Raw genomic sequence first — 22,138 nt, 5'->3', positions numbered from 1 at the left:
TTTAAAAATATCAAAGAAAAATATTGAGTTGGATTTGACAGATTTACGATTATAAGGAAATAATAAACATCACCTTATATTCTAGTATAAGTGGTGCTGTTTGAACATAAACCCTTTCAACACAACTATTTCTTTCTAAATAGGTTATGTGAATGGCTCCAAGCCACACGTTTTGTTTTGTTTTGTTTTTTCCCTCAGACTTATGTTCAAGGACAAAAAGAGCAAACAGATTGTATTTGCCCATCTGTTCCATTTCTTGTGAAAAACCTTTAAAGGTCTTTTAATGTATCACTTTACTTCTGTTTTTTTTTAATTTCTATTTTTACTAGAGTTCTTAGATTATTTCATCTAAAACCTTGGGATTTTCTGCAAAAAAAAATGTGAGCTACATCTGACATATGTAGATTTTTCTGCTTTATATCTAATTGTGTGTGTGTGTGTGTGTGTGTGTGTGCATGTGTGTGTGTGTAGAAAGACTTGCAAGGGCAAATAAAACGGAAGAAAAACTAAGACTCACTCAAACTAGCCCTGAGTTAGGCCCCTGAATTTTTTTCCAGTCAATTCCAAATTGGAAGAAGGAATTTACTTTAATATATCCATAAGAACAAAATACAAATGTTCAAAAACTTTGATTTAAATACTCAAGAGATTTTTCTATCTTTGCACAAACTGTTTCATTTATCTCTTAATACCACAGAGAGTGATCTCTTTAGAGGTTTGGTTTATTGAACATAAGTGTCTTTTTGGAAGCTTTTATCATTTATTGGTCCAACATCTAGATGTACTTTATTTGGAAGTTTAATGATAATAATAACGCTACTATTAATCACAATGTTGAGATTAGTCTGGAAGGGCATTGACTTGTTTCAATCATTCTCTGTGATCATATTCCATGATGATGTTTAGTGGTTCAGTTTTGACTTGCAAGTGAGAGTCCAATCATGAACAATGATTCTTCAACATATTTTCCCTTCCATGAGAAGAGAAACGGCTCAGGATTCACAAGCAGAATTGCTTCTCTACATAAAATGATACATCTAAAGGAAGAAACTGTTACTAAGTTCTGAAGTATGAGAAATCACTAAGAACATAGCATAAATGGATTTAAAATATATTATATCCAGATCAATGTGGCATCATTTTTCCTGTTTTAAGAATACTATGTTGACAAAAGAGGGGGATAGCTTACCAAAAAAATTGACTGCTATTATAACTTAAAGATCCTGAAAACATGATGGTATTTTGCTAAAGTACTTGACTTCTCCATGATTTTGTTTCCAGCTTTACTGAGGAATAATTGACAAAATTGTATATATTTAAAGTGTACAAGGTGATGCTTTGATATACATTGTGAAATAATTACCAAGATCAAGTTAATTACCACATTCATCACCTCACATAATTAGCTTTTTGTGTGTGTGTGTGTGTGTGAGAACTATTAAGATCTATTCTCAGAAAATTTCAAGTAACACAATACCCTATTATTAACTATGGTCACCTTGCTGTACATTAGATTCTTAGAACTTACTCATCTTACAACTAGAAGTTGATATCATTTACCTTACATCTCGTTCTCTACCCCCAAGCCCTGACAATTACCATTTCCACTTTCTGTTTCTGTGAGTTCAGCTTTATTTTTTTTTAGATTTCACATATAAGTGATACCATGCAGTATTTGTCTGCCTGGCTTATTTCACTCAGCATAATGCCCTCCAGGTCCATACATGTTCTCATAAATTACAGAATTTTCTTCTTTTTATGGTTAATAATATTCCATTGCATATACATTTTTTTCTTTACCATTATCTGTTGACAGACATTTAGATGGCTTCTATATCTTAACTATTGTGGATAATGCTGCAGTGAACATGGGAGGGCACATATCAACCAAAAAATAATGTTTTCATACCCTTCAGATATATAGCAGAGATTTCTGGGTCACATGGTAGTTCTATTTTTAATTTTTTGAGGACCTCCATACTGTTTTCCATAATGGCTGTACCAATTTACATTCCTAACAGCAGTGTACAATGGTTCCCTTTTAACCTTGCTAACATTTGTTATCTTTTCAACAATAGACATCCTAACAGGTGTAAAGTGACATCTCATGGTTTTGTTTTGCATTTCTCTGATGATTGGTGATGTTGAGCACCTTTTTATGAACCTATGGGACATTTGTATGACTTCTTTGGAAAAATGTCTACTTAGGTCTTTAGCCCATTTTTAAAGAGGATATTACTGTTATTATTATTGCTTTTGAGTTGTAAGAGTTCCTTATATATTTTGAATAGTAACCTCTTATCAGATATATGGCTTGCAAATATTTTCTCCCATTTTGTAGGTTGTCTTTTTATTTTATTGACTGTTTCCCTTGCTATGCTGAAACTTTTTAGTTTGATGTAGTCTCACTTTTTATTTCTACTTTTTCTTGTCTGCGCTTTTAGGGTTATATCCATAAAATCATTTGAAGACCAATGTCATGAAACTTTGTTTTCTTCTAGGAGTTTTATGGTTTCAGCTTCTACAGTTAAGTCTTTTTGTTTTTAAGATTTTATTTATTTTAGGGAGAGAGAGTGAGAGAGAGAGTGAGCACAACCAGGGAGAGGAGCAGAGGCAGAAGCTGAGGGAGAAGCAGATTCCCCACTGAGCAGGGAGCCTGATGTGGCGCTCAATCCCAGGACCCTGAGATCATGACCTGAGCTGAAGGTGGATGCTTAATGGACTAAGCCACCCAGATGCCCCTACATTTCAGTCTTTAATTCATTTCTAATTAATTTTTGTGGGTGTTGTAAGAATGGGGTCCAGTTTCATTCTTCTACACGTGGATATAGTTTTCACAGCACCACCAGGAAGAGACTATCCTTTCGCCATTGTGTGTTCTTGGCACTCCTGTCAAAAATTAGTGGACTATATATACATAGGTTTATTTCTGGGCTCTGTATTCTATTCCGTTGGTCTATGTATGTGTATTTATGCTGGTTCCATACTATTTTGATTACTATACATTTGTAGTATAGTTTGAAATCAGAAAATGTGATGCCTCCAGCTTTGTTTGTTTTTCTCAAGATTGCTTTAGTTATTTGGAGTCTTTTGTGGTTCTGTATGAATTTTAGGATTTTTTTCTATTTCTTGAAAAAATATAATTGGAATTATGATGGGGATTGTATTGAATCAAGAGACCACTTTCAGTAGTATGGACATTGTAACAACATTCTTTTCTAATCCAAGAACACGGGGTATTTTTCCATTTATTTGTGTCTTCAATTTCTTTCATCAATGTTTTACAGTTTTCAGTGTACAGATCTTTCACCTCCATGGTTAAATTTAACCCTGTTTGTTTTGCATGACATTACAAATGAGATTGCTTTTTTAATTTTTCTTCTGCTAGTTCATTGTTAGTGTATTGAAATACAACTGATATTTGCATGTTTACTTTGTATCTGGCAACTTACTAAATTTATTAATTCTAACAGGTTTTGGTGGAGTCATCAGGAGTTGCCATATATATGACCATGTCATTTGCACACAGAAAATTTTACTTATTTTCTGATTTGGATGCCTTTTATTTTTATGTCTTGCCTAATTTCTCTGGCTAGGACTTCTAGTAGAATGTTGAATAGAAGTGGTGAAAATGGACATCCTTGTCTTGTTCTTGATTTTAGAGGAAAAGCTTTCAGATTTTCACCATTGAGCATGATGTTAGCTGTGGACTTGTTCATATATGAGATTCACTATGTTGAGGTGAATTCCTTTTATACCTAATTATTGAGAGTTTTTATTATAAAAAGACGTTTAATTTTGTAAAATACATTTTTGTTTCTATTGAAATTACATGGCATTTATGACCTAATAAATGAGAGTAAACAGGAATTCATTTAATTGGGGAAGAACTGGAGAGGGAATAAGAAGAATCACTAGCACTCCTTCTCAAAAACAAACTTTTTCTTCTCCTTCATTATCTCAATTTATTTTATAAATAATTACTGAGCTCCTACCTAATATGTGCCAAACACGGTCTTGACTCAAGGATTCAATAAAGAACAAAATAGACACTGTTCCATAGTACTATGATGAGTGATAAAAAGAAAATTACAGAAAGTCATGACATAATAGGAGGACTTGACATAATCCTGGGTAAATGTCCATGTAGAAATGGTCTTTGAGCTAAGATTTGAATGATGAATAGAAGTTATTAGGAGAAGAGCTGAGAAAAAAACCTTCCAAGCAGAAGAAGCAGAAGTGCAAGGAACCAAGAGATAATTTGAAGATATACTTAATAGGTCATGCTAAAATTTATGGGAGGGGATTGGGCATTGTTGAGAGAAGGGGAAAGGTCAGGGGGATACCCTAGGTTTCTAAGTAAGTGGTGAGACAGGGCATCAGGGAGTAGTAAAAGACTTGAAGAAAAAAAAATTGAAGGTTGCATTTTGAATATATTAAGGATAAGATGTCTGTGAAATCTTGAAGTGGAGTCAAACATCTGTTGGAAATGTGAAGCTAGAGTCCAAGAAAAGATCTGCATTGGAGATATAGGTCTTCATGTAAAAGTCTGCGTTTTAAATCCATGGAAAAGATTGCAAATACTTAGAAAATAGAGGATTAAAAAAAAGATGAGAATTGGATCCAAATGAGTCTTTAGGTCAAACAGAAGATAAGCCAGTAAAATCGGAGGGGGAGACGAACCATGAGAGACTATGGACTCTGAGAAACAAACTGAGGGTTCTAGAGGGGAAGGGGATAGGGGAGGGGTCAGCCTGGTGATGGGTATTAAAGAGGGCACGTACTGAATGGAGCACTGGGTGTTATACACAAACAATGAATCATGGAACACTACATCAAAAACTAATGGTGTAATGTATGGTGATTAATATAACATAATAATAAAAAAAATGATATGGTAATAAATAAATAAATAAATAAATAAATAAATAAATAAATAAATAAATAAATGTTTGGTAGAATTTGCCTATTAAAAAAAAAAAGAATCTGAAAAAAAGCAACCAGTGAGAAAGAAGGAAAACCAGAAAGTAGATAGAAGCTGAAGGAAGAGAGGACGAGAGAGGTTGGCTCACCATGTTGAATACTGTTGCAAAATGAAGTAAAATGAAGATAGAGAAGCACATTGGATTAGTAATAGTGTTTTTCATGATGTTGACAAGAGCAGATTCAGTGAAGTCATGATTAGAAACTGGATGATGAGGAGATGAAAATGACTAATGTTGAAGATGTAGAGACTATGTGGTAAAAACAGAAGCTTGACTAGGAAGGGAAGCAAAGAAGTGGGTTATACCTAGAAAAAATCTGGGAGTCACGGATTTTTTAGTTGGAAGACTAATACATGTAATCTAAGGGGACAAATCTAGCAGAAAGGGAAAGATTATTCAATAAGAAGAGAAAGAATCTTTTTTTTTTTTTTTTTAAGAGAGGGAGCATGAGAGGTGGGGGCAAGTGCAAAGGAAGAGGGAGAGAGAGAGAATCTTAAGCAGACTCCATGCCCATTGCAGAGCACGCACAGGTCTTGATCTCACAACCCTGAGATCATGACCTGAGTGGAAATCAAGAGTCCCATGCTTAACCAATGAGCCACCCAGGCACCTCAAGAAAGGGTAATCTAAGAAATAAAATCCCCCATGAGATAAAAATGAAATGGTATTAACACAAGTGAGGAGAATGGCCTTTGGTAAAATGATGTACACTTTCTTCATTATTACAGGAGGAAAGAAGAAAATAATAGGGATGGGGTGCCTGCATGGCTCAGTTTGTTAGGTACCTGACTCTTGTTTGGCTCAGGTCATGATTTCAGGGTTGTGAGATCAAAACCCACGTGAGGCTCCATGCTGAGCTTGGAGTCTGCTTAAGATTCTCTCTCTCCCTCTCCCCCACCCCTCTTGCTCTCTCTCTCTCAAAATAATAATAATAATAATAATAATAATAAGGATAAGAATAATTACAGATAAATTTACAGGTGAAAAGAAGAGGGAGTTTCCAAATTATGGCTTTTATTTTATCACTCAAGCATAAGAAAAACAACTGAGACTTATAAAACATAGATGAGATCCTTACCAAATTCCACATTTAAAGTCAAGGTGAAGGAAAATAAATAGCTAGAGGATCAGGAAGAAAATCCAGAACATATGGTGTAATAAAAGTCCTAAATAGTTACATCCATCCATATGGGGGGTAAGAAATGGAACCAAAAAACCATACATCTACATCAAGTTAAAGACATTACAAACAGAAAGAGAAAAATAGAGAAAGTAGGAGATTCCTGAGTTCCATATACTTGAGACTTACACCTTGCATAATTCAAGTTTATTTTTTAACTTATTAATTGTAAAAGTGCTTTCATAAGTTGAAGTCACTCAAATGCTCTAACTTTGTATGGGAATAATTAAATCAGCTATCCCTAACTAATTATTAGAAACACTTGATGGAAGAGATACATAAATGCATACTGGGAAATGGTGTTAATGGCAAGAAACATATTTGTTAAGATGCCTCTCTGAATTCTTAAACATTCCTTTGACAAGTCATCATGAGTCTTCTAAAATATAATATAGTGTTAATTGTAGCTATCTTATAATTATATAATTATATGTGATTTTTATGCTTTTCTGAGTTTTTTCAAGTTGATCACTTATAGCTTTTACCAAAAATTAATGAACTGTAAGAATACACACACATACACATGCACACATGAAAAGAAATGCACTTGGTTATTTCTGTGAGTATGTGTATTTATTTATTTCAAATTTTATAATTTAGATTCAGCATGAATTGCAATAAACGGATCTTCAGCAGAGTTACTAATGGAAAAATGAGCACTTCCATCCCCAGAAACAGAGATTTTAATTCCTGTACAGTTGCCATTAATTTTATCTCCAGAAATAACATCACAATATGTGCCAGCAGGAAGACCAGTTTGCAAAGTTAAAGATAATGTCCTGTAAAATAAAATTTAAGATTTAACTTGAATTCAGCACAATAAAAAGCAAGAATTCAGACTATCTCTAAAAGCTTAACTTTGTGCCAAAGACCTCTCCAGTAGATGTGAACAGTTTTCCAGGACTAAAAGTAATCTTACAGAAGACTTAGCAATTTCCTAGTCAGCAGTGAGTATTATCACAAAATTATGGCTGAGGAATATCACTAAAGATTTTAGTGACTTGTCACCCTTAGATAAAAGTACTTCCTTTGGTAAACATAAATATTTAAAATTTTCCCCATCTAAATGTAAGCAAATACTAATTATTTTCAGTAATTTAAATTTGATTATTTCTGCAAAAATCTTTTTCACAAGAGAAGAAAATGAATTTGGGCTGGAAATAAAAATAATCTAGCATTTTATGAAGAGATACATGGTTTTAAATATAAAGCTGTCTCCTAAATTTATCTTGCTTCTCCCATCTAAAAGACAGAAATTAAAGGATTAGCCATAGCTTCTTTTGGCAAGAAAGAGATATATTTGATTTATCTTTTTGTCAGTAAAATATAATGTAGGCTAAAATGAGCTAAGCATGAGTGAAAGTTGGCCTTGGAACAGAGACATTTCAACTGCTTTCAAAGACATCTTCTAAGTCATAGTTCTATATATCAGGGAATCAATATACTAGAAGCAGAGGATGTAAGTATAACCAATGAAGGTAAGAAGAAGTCTCAGAACTAAAACTTGAAAATCTCCTGATGTGAATCACTGACCAACCATAAGATACAAGTTCTTTATACAGATGCTTTAAAAATATATATTATTTATCAGAGAGACAGGGAAGTGAAAAAAGAAGACAAAACAGATACAAGAATACTTAACAAAAAAAGAGCTAAAAAGATGTACTTCAATATTGAGGCAATATTTTTCCATTATTTAAAAAGGGAAGGGTGGCTATAAGACAATTCTTCTAGTGATTTCACAACCTTTATATTAACTACTTTGTGTATTTTGTGTGGGGTGTATATGTGAGCTTATGTGTGTGCCTCATACCTGTACATGAAATGCAAGAATGCATATAACATAATTCTATCTAGAACAGAAAGCCCTTATAAAGAAGAGATCAGAAGAATAAAAGCCATCATCATTTTTTTTCTGATTTCTGTGGTTTCTTAATCCACTGACTAAAGGATTTTTCCGATACAAAAAAAGTAAATGTGCAAGAAAATAGTAAACCAAGAATATATTAGTATAAAATGTTATCTCTAATTGATATCTACTTACCAGTCATCATTGTTAAAGACAATGAATCCTCTATTTCCTCTTCCAAAAGCTACTTGGTTGCTACCATTATCCCACCAGTTTGTAAAAGGTTGGCCATCAACTACATTACGGAACATAACCATGTTCCTAAAAATAAAATACCACATAAAATGCTGATGAATACATTAACAGTTTAAAATAAAATGTTAAGAATGTTATTAGAGGATGTCTCTAAATAAGAATGTCCACCTTATTTGACGCCATCGATGTTCACAGACCCAATCATTACCACAAGTAGTGTCTGGATTAATAGTAACTTCTTTAATTACCCCATTATCATTTGGTGGCCCAATCCAATCATTAACATCCTTAAGTAAAGAGAAAAAAAGAAAAAAACTGAAAAAGCTCCGATTTTTAACATTTCATGTATTTGTCTCTTTCCTCTCCAGTACACCAAACCCAGTCTGTCTTGTGTCTCTACATTGTCTTTATGTAGAATCTAACTCCCTCAGTATTTTTAAAGCCTTTTACCAAGTCCTCACCATTTTCTCCCCAATTTTTCATTCTCTAGTGCCATATTTTAAAGGTAAGATTTTTTTTGCCCTTTCATTTTCTTTCCAAGGAATTGCCATGGAATTCTTTTTTTTTTTTTTTTCCTTGTGTATATTTTATTTTTTTATTTTTTTTTTTATTGTTATGTTAATCCCCATATATTACATCATTAGTTTTTGGTGCAGTGTTCCATGATTCATTGTTTGTTCATAACACCCAGTGCTCCATGCAGAACGTGCCCTCCTCAAATACCCATCACCAGGCTAACCCATCCCCCTACCCCCCTCCCCTCTAGAACCCTCAGTTTGTTTTTCAGAGTCCATCATCTCTCATGGTTCGTCTCCCCCTCTGACATACTCCCTTTTTCTTCCTCTCCTGTTATCTTCTTCTTTTTCTTTTTTCTTAAAATATGTTGCGTTATTTGTTTCAGAAGTACAGAACTGTGATTCAACAGTCTTGCACAATTCACAGCGCTCACCGTAGCACATACCCTCCCCAATGTCTATCACCCAGCCACCCCATCCCTCCCACCCCCAACCACTCCAATAACACTCAGTTTCTTTCCTGAGATTAAGAATTCCTCATATCAGTGAGGTCATATGATACATGGAACACTGCACCAAAAACTAATGATGTAATATATGGTGATTAACATAACAATAAAAAATTAATAAAAAAAAGAAAATAGAAAAAAAAAGAAAACAGTTAATATACATATCTTCTCTGTGCCTAAGTTTCTTCTTCTGTAAAATGGGGATATTGTTTAGTTGCTATAAAAATTAAATAATGTATGTGAAAATGCCTTGAGTATGATAATTGCATTCATTTCTAAATAAGCATTCATTTCTCTCATTCTTCCTTCTGGATAAATGTGCTAATCAATACATCACAATATTCTTTACCAAATTGATCAAAGTTTTAATTTTGAGCTTTTCTGATCGGCACTTTTAACAATAGTCATAGAAAAAAAAAAAAAAAGGGAAGAAACCAGGTAAATATCAGCCTGGTTTGTAGTGAAGTGTTTTTTACTTTAGGTATGAAGTTGCTGTATAATGATTATCTGAAATCTTCAGTTTAAAAAAAAAAAAAACTTTCCACTAACTTTGCAAATACATTCATAATTTTATTTCTCAATTTCTTTTTAAAACTGCTACTCAATATCCCATACATTACCCCAAATATTTTTCTTATCTTTCCCTTTCCCAAAATAGTCTGCAAGTTTCTCTTCTTTAATACATATATTTTCCTTCCACTTATAAGATACTTTCCCTATTTAACCCCAGTTCAACTGAATAATTTCTTTGCATTCCATACAACTTCTTTTCCAAAATATTTAAAAAATATATTGTTCATATTATGGGCAGGTGCTATTTTAAGTTCTTTACAACTGTTAACTTCTCCTTATATCAACCCCATGAAGTAGGCACTTACGAAAAGTACATATTTTACTTACTATATCCTTATTTTTAAGTGCTTCTTTGGGGTGAAGGTGTGTTTGTCATATTTCTGATATAGCTTGCATACTCTGACAATAGAGACCATGAATTTTAATTCTTAATATCTATTGCTTTACTAAAAGTGTCCTATATCAGGTTTACACTTCAATATTTGATAAATAGTAAATATAATAGCATCATGCACAATCACAACAAAACTGCCTTCCCTTTCTTGAGAAAAAGATATTTTGATAATACCAAAACTTACTTGTCCATTTACAAAATATCTTGGCCAACGGAAGCTTGACATTACTCGTGTAAATCCATATGGATGAGCAAGCATAAATCCAACTCCCATTTTGTACAGTCTGAAGGTTACAAAATGATATCAGCAGAGAAGAAAACAGTATTTTTAGCATCATTAAAAGGTAGGTAAAAAAAAAAGGGGGGGGGACTTTATTTCCTACCTAGAGTCCCAGAATGTAAGAATAGATGCTCCTCCAGCTCCATGTCCTCGCTGACTGTCATGGTTATCCACAAAGACAAGTGCTCTATCAGAAGGCATGAAACCCCATCCTTCTCCCCAGTTCCTATTAAAACACATATACACACACAAACATATGTATTCTTTTGCAATAGCTTTAGGGTAAACTAAAGGTGTATTTCTTTTGGTATGGCAGGCCTAAATGAAATTCTCTAATTAAAATGATTATTCTCTAGGAGTTTTTAAAAAATATATACAAACTATATATAGATATACATTCCTTGTATGTATATATGTATGAATTACTTGTATTACATTCATGTTACAGTTATACGATTTTTGTTATAAAAAAGTCATTTTAGAGATTTCAGTACATTATAATTTAGATAAAACTTCAGAATGATTAATATCCATATGATATCATACAGAATGGAAAACTGGGTTAAAAGTAGGTTTCAATCTTGTATTGTTATATTATGAATATTCTAATATTTGAAAAAAGTTAATAATATATGTAAATATTTGATGTAAAATATGTAAATAAATATAAGTAAATAAAAAATAGCCATGTTGTGAGTACTTCATAAATGATATAATCATTTTAATAATAATGTGGTCTTCACATATTATATACAAACATTAGTCAAATCTAGTATAGTTATATAATACATAAAGTCTCTAGAGTGTGTTTTGGGTTTCTCAATATCCTCACGATTGACATTCTTAATAATAAAGATGATAAATTGGAACTTGAAAGACTATAACCCTTACTACCAGTAACTGAATCCTTAAAAGCTTTAAATAAGTTCCTAAGATAACTCAGATTGGGATAATAAGACGAATACATCTGTGAAATAATTTAAAAGACAAATCATATTTCATTTACTTTAAGTAAGCCATCTTCTCTCCATTCCACTTGCGCAGAACTGTGCCTAGTTTTGCACCATACTTGAATTCTGTCACACGGCCATTTCCAAAGTACTCCTTGCTTTTAATTGGCTCACCGCCCAGATCAATTACCTAGTAGAAATATAGGGAAAATATCATTTTAAATAAGAACTTCAGAGGCTTTTAACCAGCAAGTTAACATTATACAGAAAATGGCTTGAAACTATTTATATTATTTGAAATACCTCAAATGGTTTTCCTTAAAGCAAGATTCTTTTTTTGTGCTAAATTATATGCTACAATATTAAAAATAACACGATAACAAGGTGATCTGTTGTCCTGCAAGAATGTTGACCTAACTTTAGTCTTGCACATAAATGATAATAACAATGGCTTGCATTTCTATAGCACTTGATATCTGGTTCACAACATTTCTAAGTGCTTGACAAATATCAACTTATTAATATTTAGACAAAGACATAACTATTATCATCATCCTTTATCTTCATATGAAAAAAAATGTTGCATATAGAGGTTAATCAGTTTGCCTGTGTTGGCGCCTGGGTGGCTCAGTTGGTTAAGCGACTGCCTTCGGCTCAGGTCATGATCCTGGAGTCCCTGGATTGAGTCCCACATCGGGCTCTCTGCTCAGCAGGGAGTCTGCTTCGCCCTCTGACCCTCCCCCCTCTCATGTGCTCTCTCTCTCTCATTCTCTGTCTCTCAAATAAATAAAATTTTCAAAAAAAAAAAAAGAAATCAGTTTGCCTGTGTGACACAGCTAATAGTGCTATAGCCAAGATTTAAACTCAGAAAGACGACTGGGTCAAGAAAACCACTATAATATTATCTGTCTTGGGGAGATGGCAAATGACACAGATGTTTGCAGCCTAAATAAATCCTCTGCACTTCCATAAAATCTCTTGTGATAAAGAGTTAGATGTTAGATACTGTCTCAACAAAAGAGGGTTCATGAAAACTCTTCTATATAAATGATTTATTCAACCCTTAAACAACAGAAATTGTTTTAATTAAATCTATCACTTATTTTATAATGAATTATATGATATTATTTCATATACACATGAAATATAGATACATATATGGATTAATGTACCTCCTGGTAAATGAAAGGTTTACTTCCTTCAGAGAACCACCTTGTATTTAGATTATGCAGTTTATCCAAAACTGCCTTTATGTCTCCAGGCCACATGTGTTTAGAAGCATCAATTCTGAACCCTGCTACACCAATGTCAATGAGGCGGTTCAGATATTCAGCAACCCTGGAACGCACATAATCTTTCTCCAGTGCAAGATCAAGAAGACCAACCAGACGACAGTCTCTGACCTATTGCGGTAAAAAATTTGTGATTGATACACAAAACATTGCCTTTACCTGAGAATCCATTTGATTATGCATTCATCTATTCATTAACAGATATTTCTGTAGTGTCTTCTTTGCATTGGGAACTGGAAATACTGACATTCTAGTATGGATATACCTCGGAAATATTTTCTAGTATAAAAATGGAGTATGTAAAAAATAAAGTAGATGAGCTTTTCTGACTGGAACAAATCAAACTGGGAAAAATGTTTTAAATATTGATTTGCGTTTCTTATTTTAAATAGTCACAGTTGGAATCCTATTTTCCTTAGGAATCCAGGCCAGTATTTAAAATGAAGATCGGGGTGCCCGGGTGGCTCAGTCAGTTAAGCGTCTGCCTTCTGGCTCAGGTTATGATCCCAGGGTCCTGGGATGCAGCCCCACATAGCATCAGGCTCCCTGCTCAGCGGGAAGCCTGCTTCTCCCTCTCCCACTCCCCCTGCTTGTGTTCCCTCTCTCGCTGTGTCTCTGTCAAATAAATAAATAAAATCTTTAAAAAAAATAAATAAAATGAAGATCAATAAACTACATGTAGATAATTAAAGGAACAGATATCTCTTTATTCAGATCACTGTGGTTTTTTTTCTTTAATTACCTGATAAGGATCATTATAGCTCTCAATGTCTCCACTTTTACTTTTACATTTACGATCATTAAAATCCCAACCAGAGAATGGGACTGCTGGAAAATTTCTATTTCCAGGGTTGAAGTAACTTCCACAAGCACTGCTGGTTCCCGCACTCACACTATTCCCACACATATGATTAATTACAGCATCCACATAAATATGGACCTGAAAAACAAAGTTTCTATTTCAGTTTGACTTACAGAGAGGTAGAAATCTATAGTATTATTAACTAAAGTTTATGGTATGTTAATCACACTCCAAAATAGGTCTTTGTTATTTTTTAGCTTATTTTCTTAGCAAACCAAAAGTCAAGCGTGAAGGGAAATCATTGTGAACTGAATACCAATCTGCATTCTACCGTCTTGGTAAAATACCTACATATATGATAAACTGATAGAACTAAAACTACCATAACTATGAAAAAATGCAAACAGCCTTTTTGGGGTGGGGAGGTAAGAATCAGCTGAGACAGGAGAGAGTAGTGGTCTTTGAAATTTCCATGCATCATCCTAAGAAAGAAGCAGCTAGCCTCTATTATCTACTAAGCGTCTGAAGGTAAATATTGTCTCTCATGCTCCTCGTCAAAAAGAATATAATTATTTACCATCAAAAACCCCATGGGAAAGAAGACCCAGAAATTATAGGTAAAAATACAAGTTACATAAAAATTACAGCAATATTGCAACTGGAATTTCCAATTCCCCACAAATGTGTATGGGATTCCCCAGAAAACGTGTATAGTTATAGGGCTAAAAGTTGATACTTGCTTTATAAGTAAGTTCAACTTTAAACCTTGACTTAAATTTCTTTAGTAGACAAAGAGCACGTATACAAAAATTTACAAAAGCTGAACATAGGTAATAATTTTTAGCTATAGCTTAAGTATAAAGTAAAATAAAAAATAAATATGGAAAAATTTCTGCTCAAAAGGAACAGGAGAGAGGAGAGAGAAATTATTTTTTAAAATATTTTTAAAGGAAACTTTTAATTCACTTACACCAACATTGTTACATCTAGTCACCATGTCTTTGAATTCATCTTCATTTCCTGATCTTGTGCATATCTTGTAGCTAATTGGTTGGTATCTTTCCCACCAAGGTCTTGAAGGGTTATGAATCACAACATTTTCACTGGGTGGAGAGATCTACAAATAAAAAATCATAATAAGTATCAAATTATGGGTTACTTTACATCATTGGATACTCTCAAAACTAATCAATAATCTAAAATAATTTCTGAATCTTTGCATATACACTTACATTTTTAACAACCACATGAAAATATTAACAGCATATTGGAAATGTCCTGCTGAAAGATTATATCAGAAACAAAACATAAAGTTGCCAACAATACTAAACTTTTTTCTTCCTCAGTAAAATGTTCCAGCTTCACAGATACAGATCACAATACCCTTTACTATAAGCATAGAAAACTGCAGTTTATACTATGAACAATACCCACCTGAACCCCTCCGAATCCTTTTGGAGCTAGGTATTGCTCACATTCAAGAGCAATGTCATTCCAGCGCCACTCAAACAGATGGACAATAGATGTCCGTCCAGATTTGGTGTTTGGGGCATACTGAGCCCAGCAGATCCCAATGACTGAAAGCAATAGGAAGAACTTCATTTTGCTTTGAAGTTGTCAGCATTCTTTCCTATTTATATTCCTGTAAGAAACATTCTACTAAGTAAATGTTAACATGAATAAATACATACAGCATAAAGTGTTTATTCATAATCAGAAAATGATTATCAATAATAATATTAACAGGTGAAGAATATCTATAAACAACCTGCCAGGAAAACAATCTAAATGACCTTTTAGAACTTAATGTTTTCCTTATTGAGGGAATATTAACCTTTTTAAACATCTGGCAGTTTATACATAAAGAATCCTTAATCATGTATTATTTAATTAGGATTAGGTTTTATCTCTGAAGTCCTTCACTAACAGAAGGAAAATCACAATGAAAGCCAACTGAACTTATAGTCAGAACATTGCCTTAACTATCTATCTACAAACATTATAACATTTCAATTTCAAAAAGAAATAGGATATTCAATTCAGTTCTGTTTTTACACCACCCACCCCTTATTTTTAGTTATTTAAATTTCTGCATTAAGATTTAAGAAATTATTTGGAATGTGAATGCCCATGAATTGAGGAAACAGACCTTTCCCCACATCCATCAAATCATGTGTTTAATGCAATGGCTACAGCAGTAGAATGTTTTGTTTTTTTCTCCTTTTAGCTAAATATCTCTTATACCTGATAGGACACTACAGTCATGAATTCAATCCCATTTCCTTCTTAATGTAAGTAAAAACCTATAAAAGAGAACAGTACAGGTGGGGAAAACTTAATCCATTAATCCAACAAGCATTAACTGAATACTGCTTTTTGCTTAAGCATGTGGATGATATTCGAGATACAGTGATGAATAAGACAGGATTCTTATTCTCAAAGAATTTGCATTCTACTGTGGAAAGAAAACATATGAATGCTCAACGTCACTCACCATCAGGGAAATACAAATCAAAACTATAATGAGCTATCACCTCACACCTGTCAGAATGGCTAAAATTAACACAAGAAACAACAGGTGTTGGCAAAGAGGTGGAGAAAGGGGAACCCTCTTACACTGTTGGTGGGAATAAAAAGAGGAGCACTGGGTGTTATATGCAAACAATGAATCATGGAACACTACATCAAAAACTAATGATGTAATATATAGTGATTAACATAACATAATAAAAAAACAGCTGCAACTACTATGGGAAAACAGTATGGAATTCCTCAAAAAATTAAAAATAGAACTACCTTATGATCCAGCAATTGCACTACTAGGTATTTACCCAAAGGATACAAAAATACAGATTCAAAGGGGTACATGAACCCCGATGTTGATAGTAGCATTATTAACAATAGCCAAACTATGGAAAAAGCCCAAATGTCCATCAATTGATGAATGGATAAAGAAGTAGTGTGTATGTGTGTGTGTGTGTGTGTGTGTGTGTGTGTACATTTATTTATTTATAATGGAATATTAGCCATAAAAAAGAATGAAATCTTGCCATTTGCAACAATGTGGATGGAACTAGAATGTATTATGCTAAGTGAAATAAGTCAAGCAGAGAAAGACAATTATCATATGGATTCACTCATATGTGGAACATGAGGAATAGTGCAGAGGACCATAGGGGAAGGGAGGGAAAACTGAATGGAAAAAATTAGAGAGGGAGATAAACCATGAGAGACTCCAGACTCTGGGAAACAAACTTAGGGTTACAGGGGGGAGGGGAGTGGGGTAATGGGGTAACCGGGTGATGGGTATTAAGGAGGGCACGTGTTGTGATGAGCACTGGGTGTTGTACACAACTAATGAATCATTGAACACTATATCAAAAACTATGTACTATATGTTGGCTAACTGAACATAATTTAAAAAAGGAAAAATAAGATAAAAACAGAAAGGGAGGCAATCCATAAGGGACTGTATAGGTAAAAGAACAAACTGAGAGTGGCTGGAGGGGAATTGGGTGGGGGATGGGCTAAATGGTAGATGGGTATTAAAGAGAACACTTGTTAGGATGAGCACTGGGTGTTATATGTAAGTGATGAATCACTAAATTCTAATCATGAAACCAATACTACAGTATATATTAACTAATTTGAATTTAAAATAAAAAAAATGAAATCTTGCCACTTGCAACAACATGGATGGACCTAGAGTTTATTATGCTAAGCAAAATAAGTCAGTCAGAGAAAGACAAATATCATATGATTTCACTCATATTTGGAATTTAAGAAATAAAACAGATGGGGTGCCTAGGTGGCTCAGTCAGTTAAGCGTCTGCCTTCAGTCCAGGTCATGATTCCAGGCCCGGGATGGAGTCTCCCATTTGCGGGGGGTGGGGGGGGTTCCCTGCTCAGCGGGAAGTCTGTTTGTCCCTCTCCCTCTGCCACTCACTTGGGTTCACGCTCTTTCTCTAGATCTGCACTCTCTCTCTCTCTCAAATAAATAAAATCTTTAAAAATAATAAATTTTTTAAAAAAGAAATAAAACAGATGAACATATGGGGGGAAGAGGGGAGAGGGAAACAAACTATAAGAGACTCTTAACAATAGAGAACAAAGTGAGGGTGGAGGGAGGGAGATGGGTGTGGGATGTGCAAGATGGATGATGGGCATAAAGGAGCGCACTTTTTATGATGAGCACTGGGGGTTGTATGTAAGTGACAAACCACTTAATTCTACTCCTGAAGCCAATATTGCACTATATGTTAACTAAAATTTATATAAAAATTTGGTAAAATAAAGAAAAAAAGGAAATATATGAATAAATAATAATATAATAATAATAAAACAATTGAAGATATCAATAAGAACTAGTATGAATTAACATAATAAAATAGCAAGTGACTTTGTCATCAAGGTATTTTAAACTGGATAGTCAGGAGGATTTCTCTGTGGAAATGATTTTCAGCTAGGATTTGAAGGATTAGAAGGAGCCAGTCATTTGAAGATGAGAGAGCAATCTAGAGGAAAGTACAACAGAAAAAGCCCACGGAAAGGAAAAACCCAAGTGATATTAAAAAAAAATTAAGAAACAAAACAAAACAACAGTGTAGCTAAACAATGTGTAATAAAATGAAGGGTAAAATGATATGAGGTCTATTAGGCCAGATCATGTAGGACCTTGTAGAATATAATGAGAGAGCTTTTGAGTCTGTAAAAAGCAGAGCTAAGAAACTTTGGTATACTTTAAAAGAAGATCACTCTTGCTGTCATGAAGAAATTGGATTATATGAAGACAAAAGTAGAGGTAAGGAAATCAGTTAGACTTTTTTGGTGGTCTAGGAAAGAGATGAGTGGCTCAGACTAAGGGCACTGACAGGCTATGTTTCAGAGATAGAAAGGCAAAAGGTTTATGGATAGATTAGAGCTGAAGAATGAGGGAAAGAGAAAAATTACAGAAAGGTATTTGGTGATACCATTCATTAAGATGAGGAAAAACAAGTAAGTACCAGTTTTAGGGAAGGGTTATGTAGAACACTTTGGTCCTTAACTATTCCTCTATGAACCCTAATGCTCTCCTTTGGTCCTTTTTCTAACCCACCACGTAAACACAATTTGTCCTACTTTCTTAGTCAGTTCAAGTTGTTAAAACATGATCATCATAGACTGGGTGGCTTAAACAACAAATATTTATTTGTCATAGATCTGGAGGCTGGGAAGCCTGAAATCAAAATGTCGGCAGTTCCAGTGTCTGGTGAGAGCCCCCTTCCAGGTTCACAGATAGCCATTTTTTTCTTATCTTTATATGGTGGAGAACAGAGAGAGCTCCAGTCTTTTTCTCTTCTTATAAGGAAACTGATCCATCATGGGGTTCCACTCTCATGACTTCATCTAAACCCAATTACTTCTCAAAGACCCCACAGCCTTATACCATTGCACTGGGAGTTAGGGTTTCAACATGTAAATTTTGGGGGAAAGGAGATACAAACGTACAGGCCCTAACACTTACCCATTGCCAAACTAAAATTCCCTCATATTTCACAAGCAATTTCATTGCTCCATGATTTTCCAAGTATTTTCCGTCTTTCTAGGATCACCTTCCAACATCCTTGTGGACTTAGTAACTATGCTTCCTTCCAGATGCAGTTGAAGCAACATCTTTCAAAGCTTATCCTGATATTCCCAGGCATAGTTAATAATTCCTCTGAGAGCTTTTTAACTTATATGACATTATTAAGCTGTATTTGATTTATATTGTAAATATATTGCAAATAACTAAGGATTTACATGTTCATCATTCTGTACCAAACTTCTTAAAAGTAGACTTCCTAATATTCTTAGGCACTAGCAAAACAAAAAGCATAATGGCTTATGTGATCAATAAATTGTTGTAACATAAGACTAAATTCCAGGGACACCTGGGTGGCTCAGTCGTTAAGCGTCTGCCTTTGTCATGATCCCAGGGTCCTGGGATCAAGTCCCACATTGGGCTCCTTCCTCAGCAGGGAGCCAGCTTCTCCCTCTACTTTTGCCCCTCCCCCTGCTTGTACTCTCTCTCTCTCTCTCTCTCTCTCTGTCAAAATAAATAAATAAAGTCTAAAAAAAAAAAAAAGACTCTATATTCCAGGCACTGTACAAGACACTGGCATAACTTGGGTTATGTCTTCAATGATTTTTCAAAGTAAACAAACACTGTCAGAAATTATGTGATATAATCTAATCTTTGTAAAACCTTTGTACACATGAAGGAACTAAAGCCAGACAAACTGAATAAATTGTCCAGGTTCATATGGTAAATAGAGCCAGTGATTTGATAACAGGTCCTACAACAAATTAACATTCTCTGTATTACACACCAATATTCATCATAGAGTTCTAGAGGTGTAATGTCCAATACGGTAGCCACAGGCAATATTTGGTGACTGAGATCCTGAAATATTAGTCTGAACACAGATGTGCTATAAGTGTAAAATATACTCCAAATTGTGAAGAATTAGTATTAAAAATTAATGTAAAAATTAATTTTATGTCATTTATAATATGAAATAATATTTTGTGATGCATTAGGCTAAATAAAATTTATTAACATTAATTTCCCCAGTTTCCTTTGACCTCTTTTTTTAAAAAAGATTTTATTTATTTATTTCAGGCAGAGAGCGGAAGCAAGAGAGAAAGCCAGAGAGAGAGAGGGAGTGCACAGGAGCAGGGGGAAGGGGCAGAGGGAAAAGCAGACTCCCCGCTGAGCAGGGAGCCTGACACGGGGCTCAATCCCAGGACCTTGGGATCATGACCTGAGCCCAAGGCAGATGCTTAACCAACTGAGCCACCCAGGCACCAGAGAAAGGTTTTCAAAAACAAATAGGAAGGAAAATTTGCAAGGAGGACAATAGACTAACTGGATGTAGATGAATATTCAAATGAGAAAAAAGAGATGAAGGCTGACTAGACAGTGGATGATATAAGGCTGATGGTGATAAAGAGTTGAGAATTAGATAAGAGCATGGTCTGAACTTTGTACTTAAGCTTCCAAATGTTAAGAAAATGACCTTAGGAGTTAGATAAACTACAGTTCAAATCCTGACCTTGTCATTTATTATCTGTGTGACCCTGGAAAACAATCTTTTTTTTTTTTTAAATAATCTCTTTTAAGTTTATGAACTAGAAAAAGGACTATGTACCTCATAATGTTGTCATAATGATTGAGTGAATTAACACCAATAAAGCTGTTACCCCAGTGCATGATACATTAAAAACCCAATATATCTGGTCTCTGTAATGTTGTTATTACTGTTTTATTTTTATTGCTGGTACTATTCAAACTGCTCTAAACTTATGCTCTCTTTCCACTTTCATTTATAGTCACTTGGACATTCTCTCTTTCCATTCCACTCTTTCCAAATTCTAATAATACTTTCTGCTCCCCCCGCCACAGGAATAGATAGTGATAAGAAGGAACTAGCAATGTTTTCCATCTGCTCTTTTTTCCACACTTTTTTTTTCTTCTCCTCTTTTTTTGTTTTAACCTCTTTAGAGCTTCTAGGAGATCACCTGTTGATTTTGAAATAACTTCTCATCGCTGCATCAATTAACTCTGAAATGTTTTTAATAGTGTTTCACATGTATTTTAGGATGTTATTAAAATAACGGATAACTTGCAGACATAAGCTGAGAAATCTTACTAGCATCACAGCATAGGTGGATGTATACATTATACAATAATCTTCTATCAAGGGTCAGTCATTGTCATAGATTTTCTCATTTAATCTTAATTTTCATCTCAATCAATCTAAAGAGCTATAAACTCCATAGCAGAGGCATTAAAACAACTAAAACAGGGCGCCTGGGTGGCTCAGTCGGTTAAGCTTCTGCCTTCAGCTCAGGTCATGATCTCAGGGTCCTGGGATCAAGTCCCACATTGGGCTCCCCCCTCAGTGGGGAGAATGCTTCTCCCTCTGCCTCTGCCTGCTGCTCTCCTTGCCTGTACTCACTCTTTCTCTCTGTCAAATAAATAAATAAAATCCTTAAAAAAAACACCAACAACTAAAGCATATTTATATCTTGTGAAGTAAAATCTGCAAACAAATCCTTGACATCTTTGATATCAATAACAAAACAAAAAAGGGGCACCTGGGTGGCTCAGTCAGTTAAGCATTTGCCTTCAGTTCAGGTCATCGGGCTCCCTGTTCAGTGGGGAGCTTGATTCTCCCTCTCCCTCAGTCCCTCCCCCAGCTCGAGCTCTCTTTCTCTCAAATAAATAAATATTTTTTTAAAAATAACAAAACAAAAAATAAGAACTTGAAATAGTTGTTATGTTTAATTCCCATTATGGATTTCCTAAAATTGTTCTCCTCAGAGAAGATATTCACAGTTATTAATACTAATATCAGTGCTCTATTGTCCACATCTCATATTGCTTGGATTATCTTACAAAGAGGAAATTTCCTTCTATTTTAAAGCTTTAAGGGCTACTACAACATGTCAAATGAGATGTATTGGGAGTTCCTTAAAAATACGAACTAGGACATTTGGTAAAAAGCAATCCTCCTTAAGAAGTATTTAT

The 22,138-nt window shown here is 34.2% G+C and overlaps 1 protein-coding gene across 2 annotated transcripts in view; it reads right to left on the bottom strand.

Moving 5' to 3' along the window:
- Window positions 1-6,698: 6,698 nt before the first annotated feature.
- Window positions 6,699-22,138, bottom strand: part of AMY2B (amylase alpha 2B) — a 56,231-nt gene continuing 40,791 nt past the window's right edge. Inside the window, exons 2-11 of one of the 2 annotated variants that reach the window (XM_027606819.1) lie at window positions 15,019-15,226; window positions 14,555-14,701; window positions 13,525-13,722; window positions 12,663-12,893; window positions 11,547-11,680; window positions 10,644-10,766; window positions 10,445-10,544; window positions 8,438-8,556; window positions 8,210-8,335; window positions 6,699-6,944 (exon numbers count right to left, since the gene is read on the bottom strand). In XM_027606819.1, the coding sequence (XP_027462620.1) occupies window positions 6,755-6,944; window positions 8,210-8,335; window positions 8,438-8,556; window positions 10,445-10,544; window positions 10,644-10,766; window positions 11,547-11,680; window positions 12,663-12,893; window positions 13,525-13,722; window positions 14,555-14,701; window positions 15,019-15,186 (1,536 nt within the window). In that variant the 5' untranslated portion in view covers window positions 15,187-15,226 and the 3' untranslated portion in view covers window positions 6,699-6,754. The remainder of the gene's footprint in view (window positions 6,945-8,209; window positions 8,336-8,437; window positions 8,557-10,444; window positions 10,545-10,643; window positions 10,767-11,546; window positions 11,681-12,662; window positions 12,894-13,524; window positions 13,723-14,554; window positions 14,702-15,018; window positions 15,227-22,138) is intronic. The other variant, XM_027606825.1, reaches the window with a different exon arrangement.

Source organism: Zalophus californianus, chromosome 4, assembly GCF_009762305.2.
Source record: "Zalophus californianus isolate mZalCal1 chromosome 4, mZalCal1.pri.v2, whole genome shotgun sequence".
NCBI classification, from domain to species: Eukaryota; Metazoa; Chordata; class Mammalia; order Carnivora; family Otariidae; genus Zalophus; species Zalophus californianus.
The sequence above is the reverse complement of the archived record's forward strand: the minus strand, read 5'-3'. Positions and strand labels throughout refer to the sequence as shown.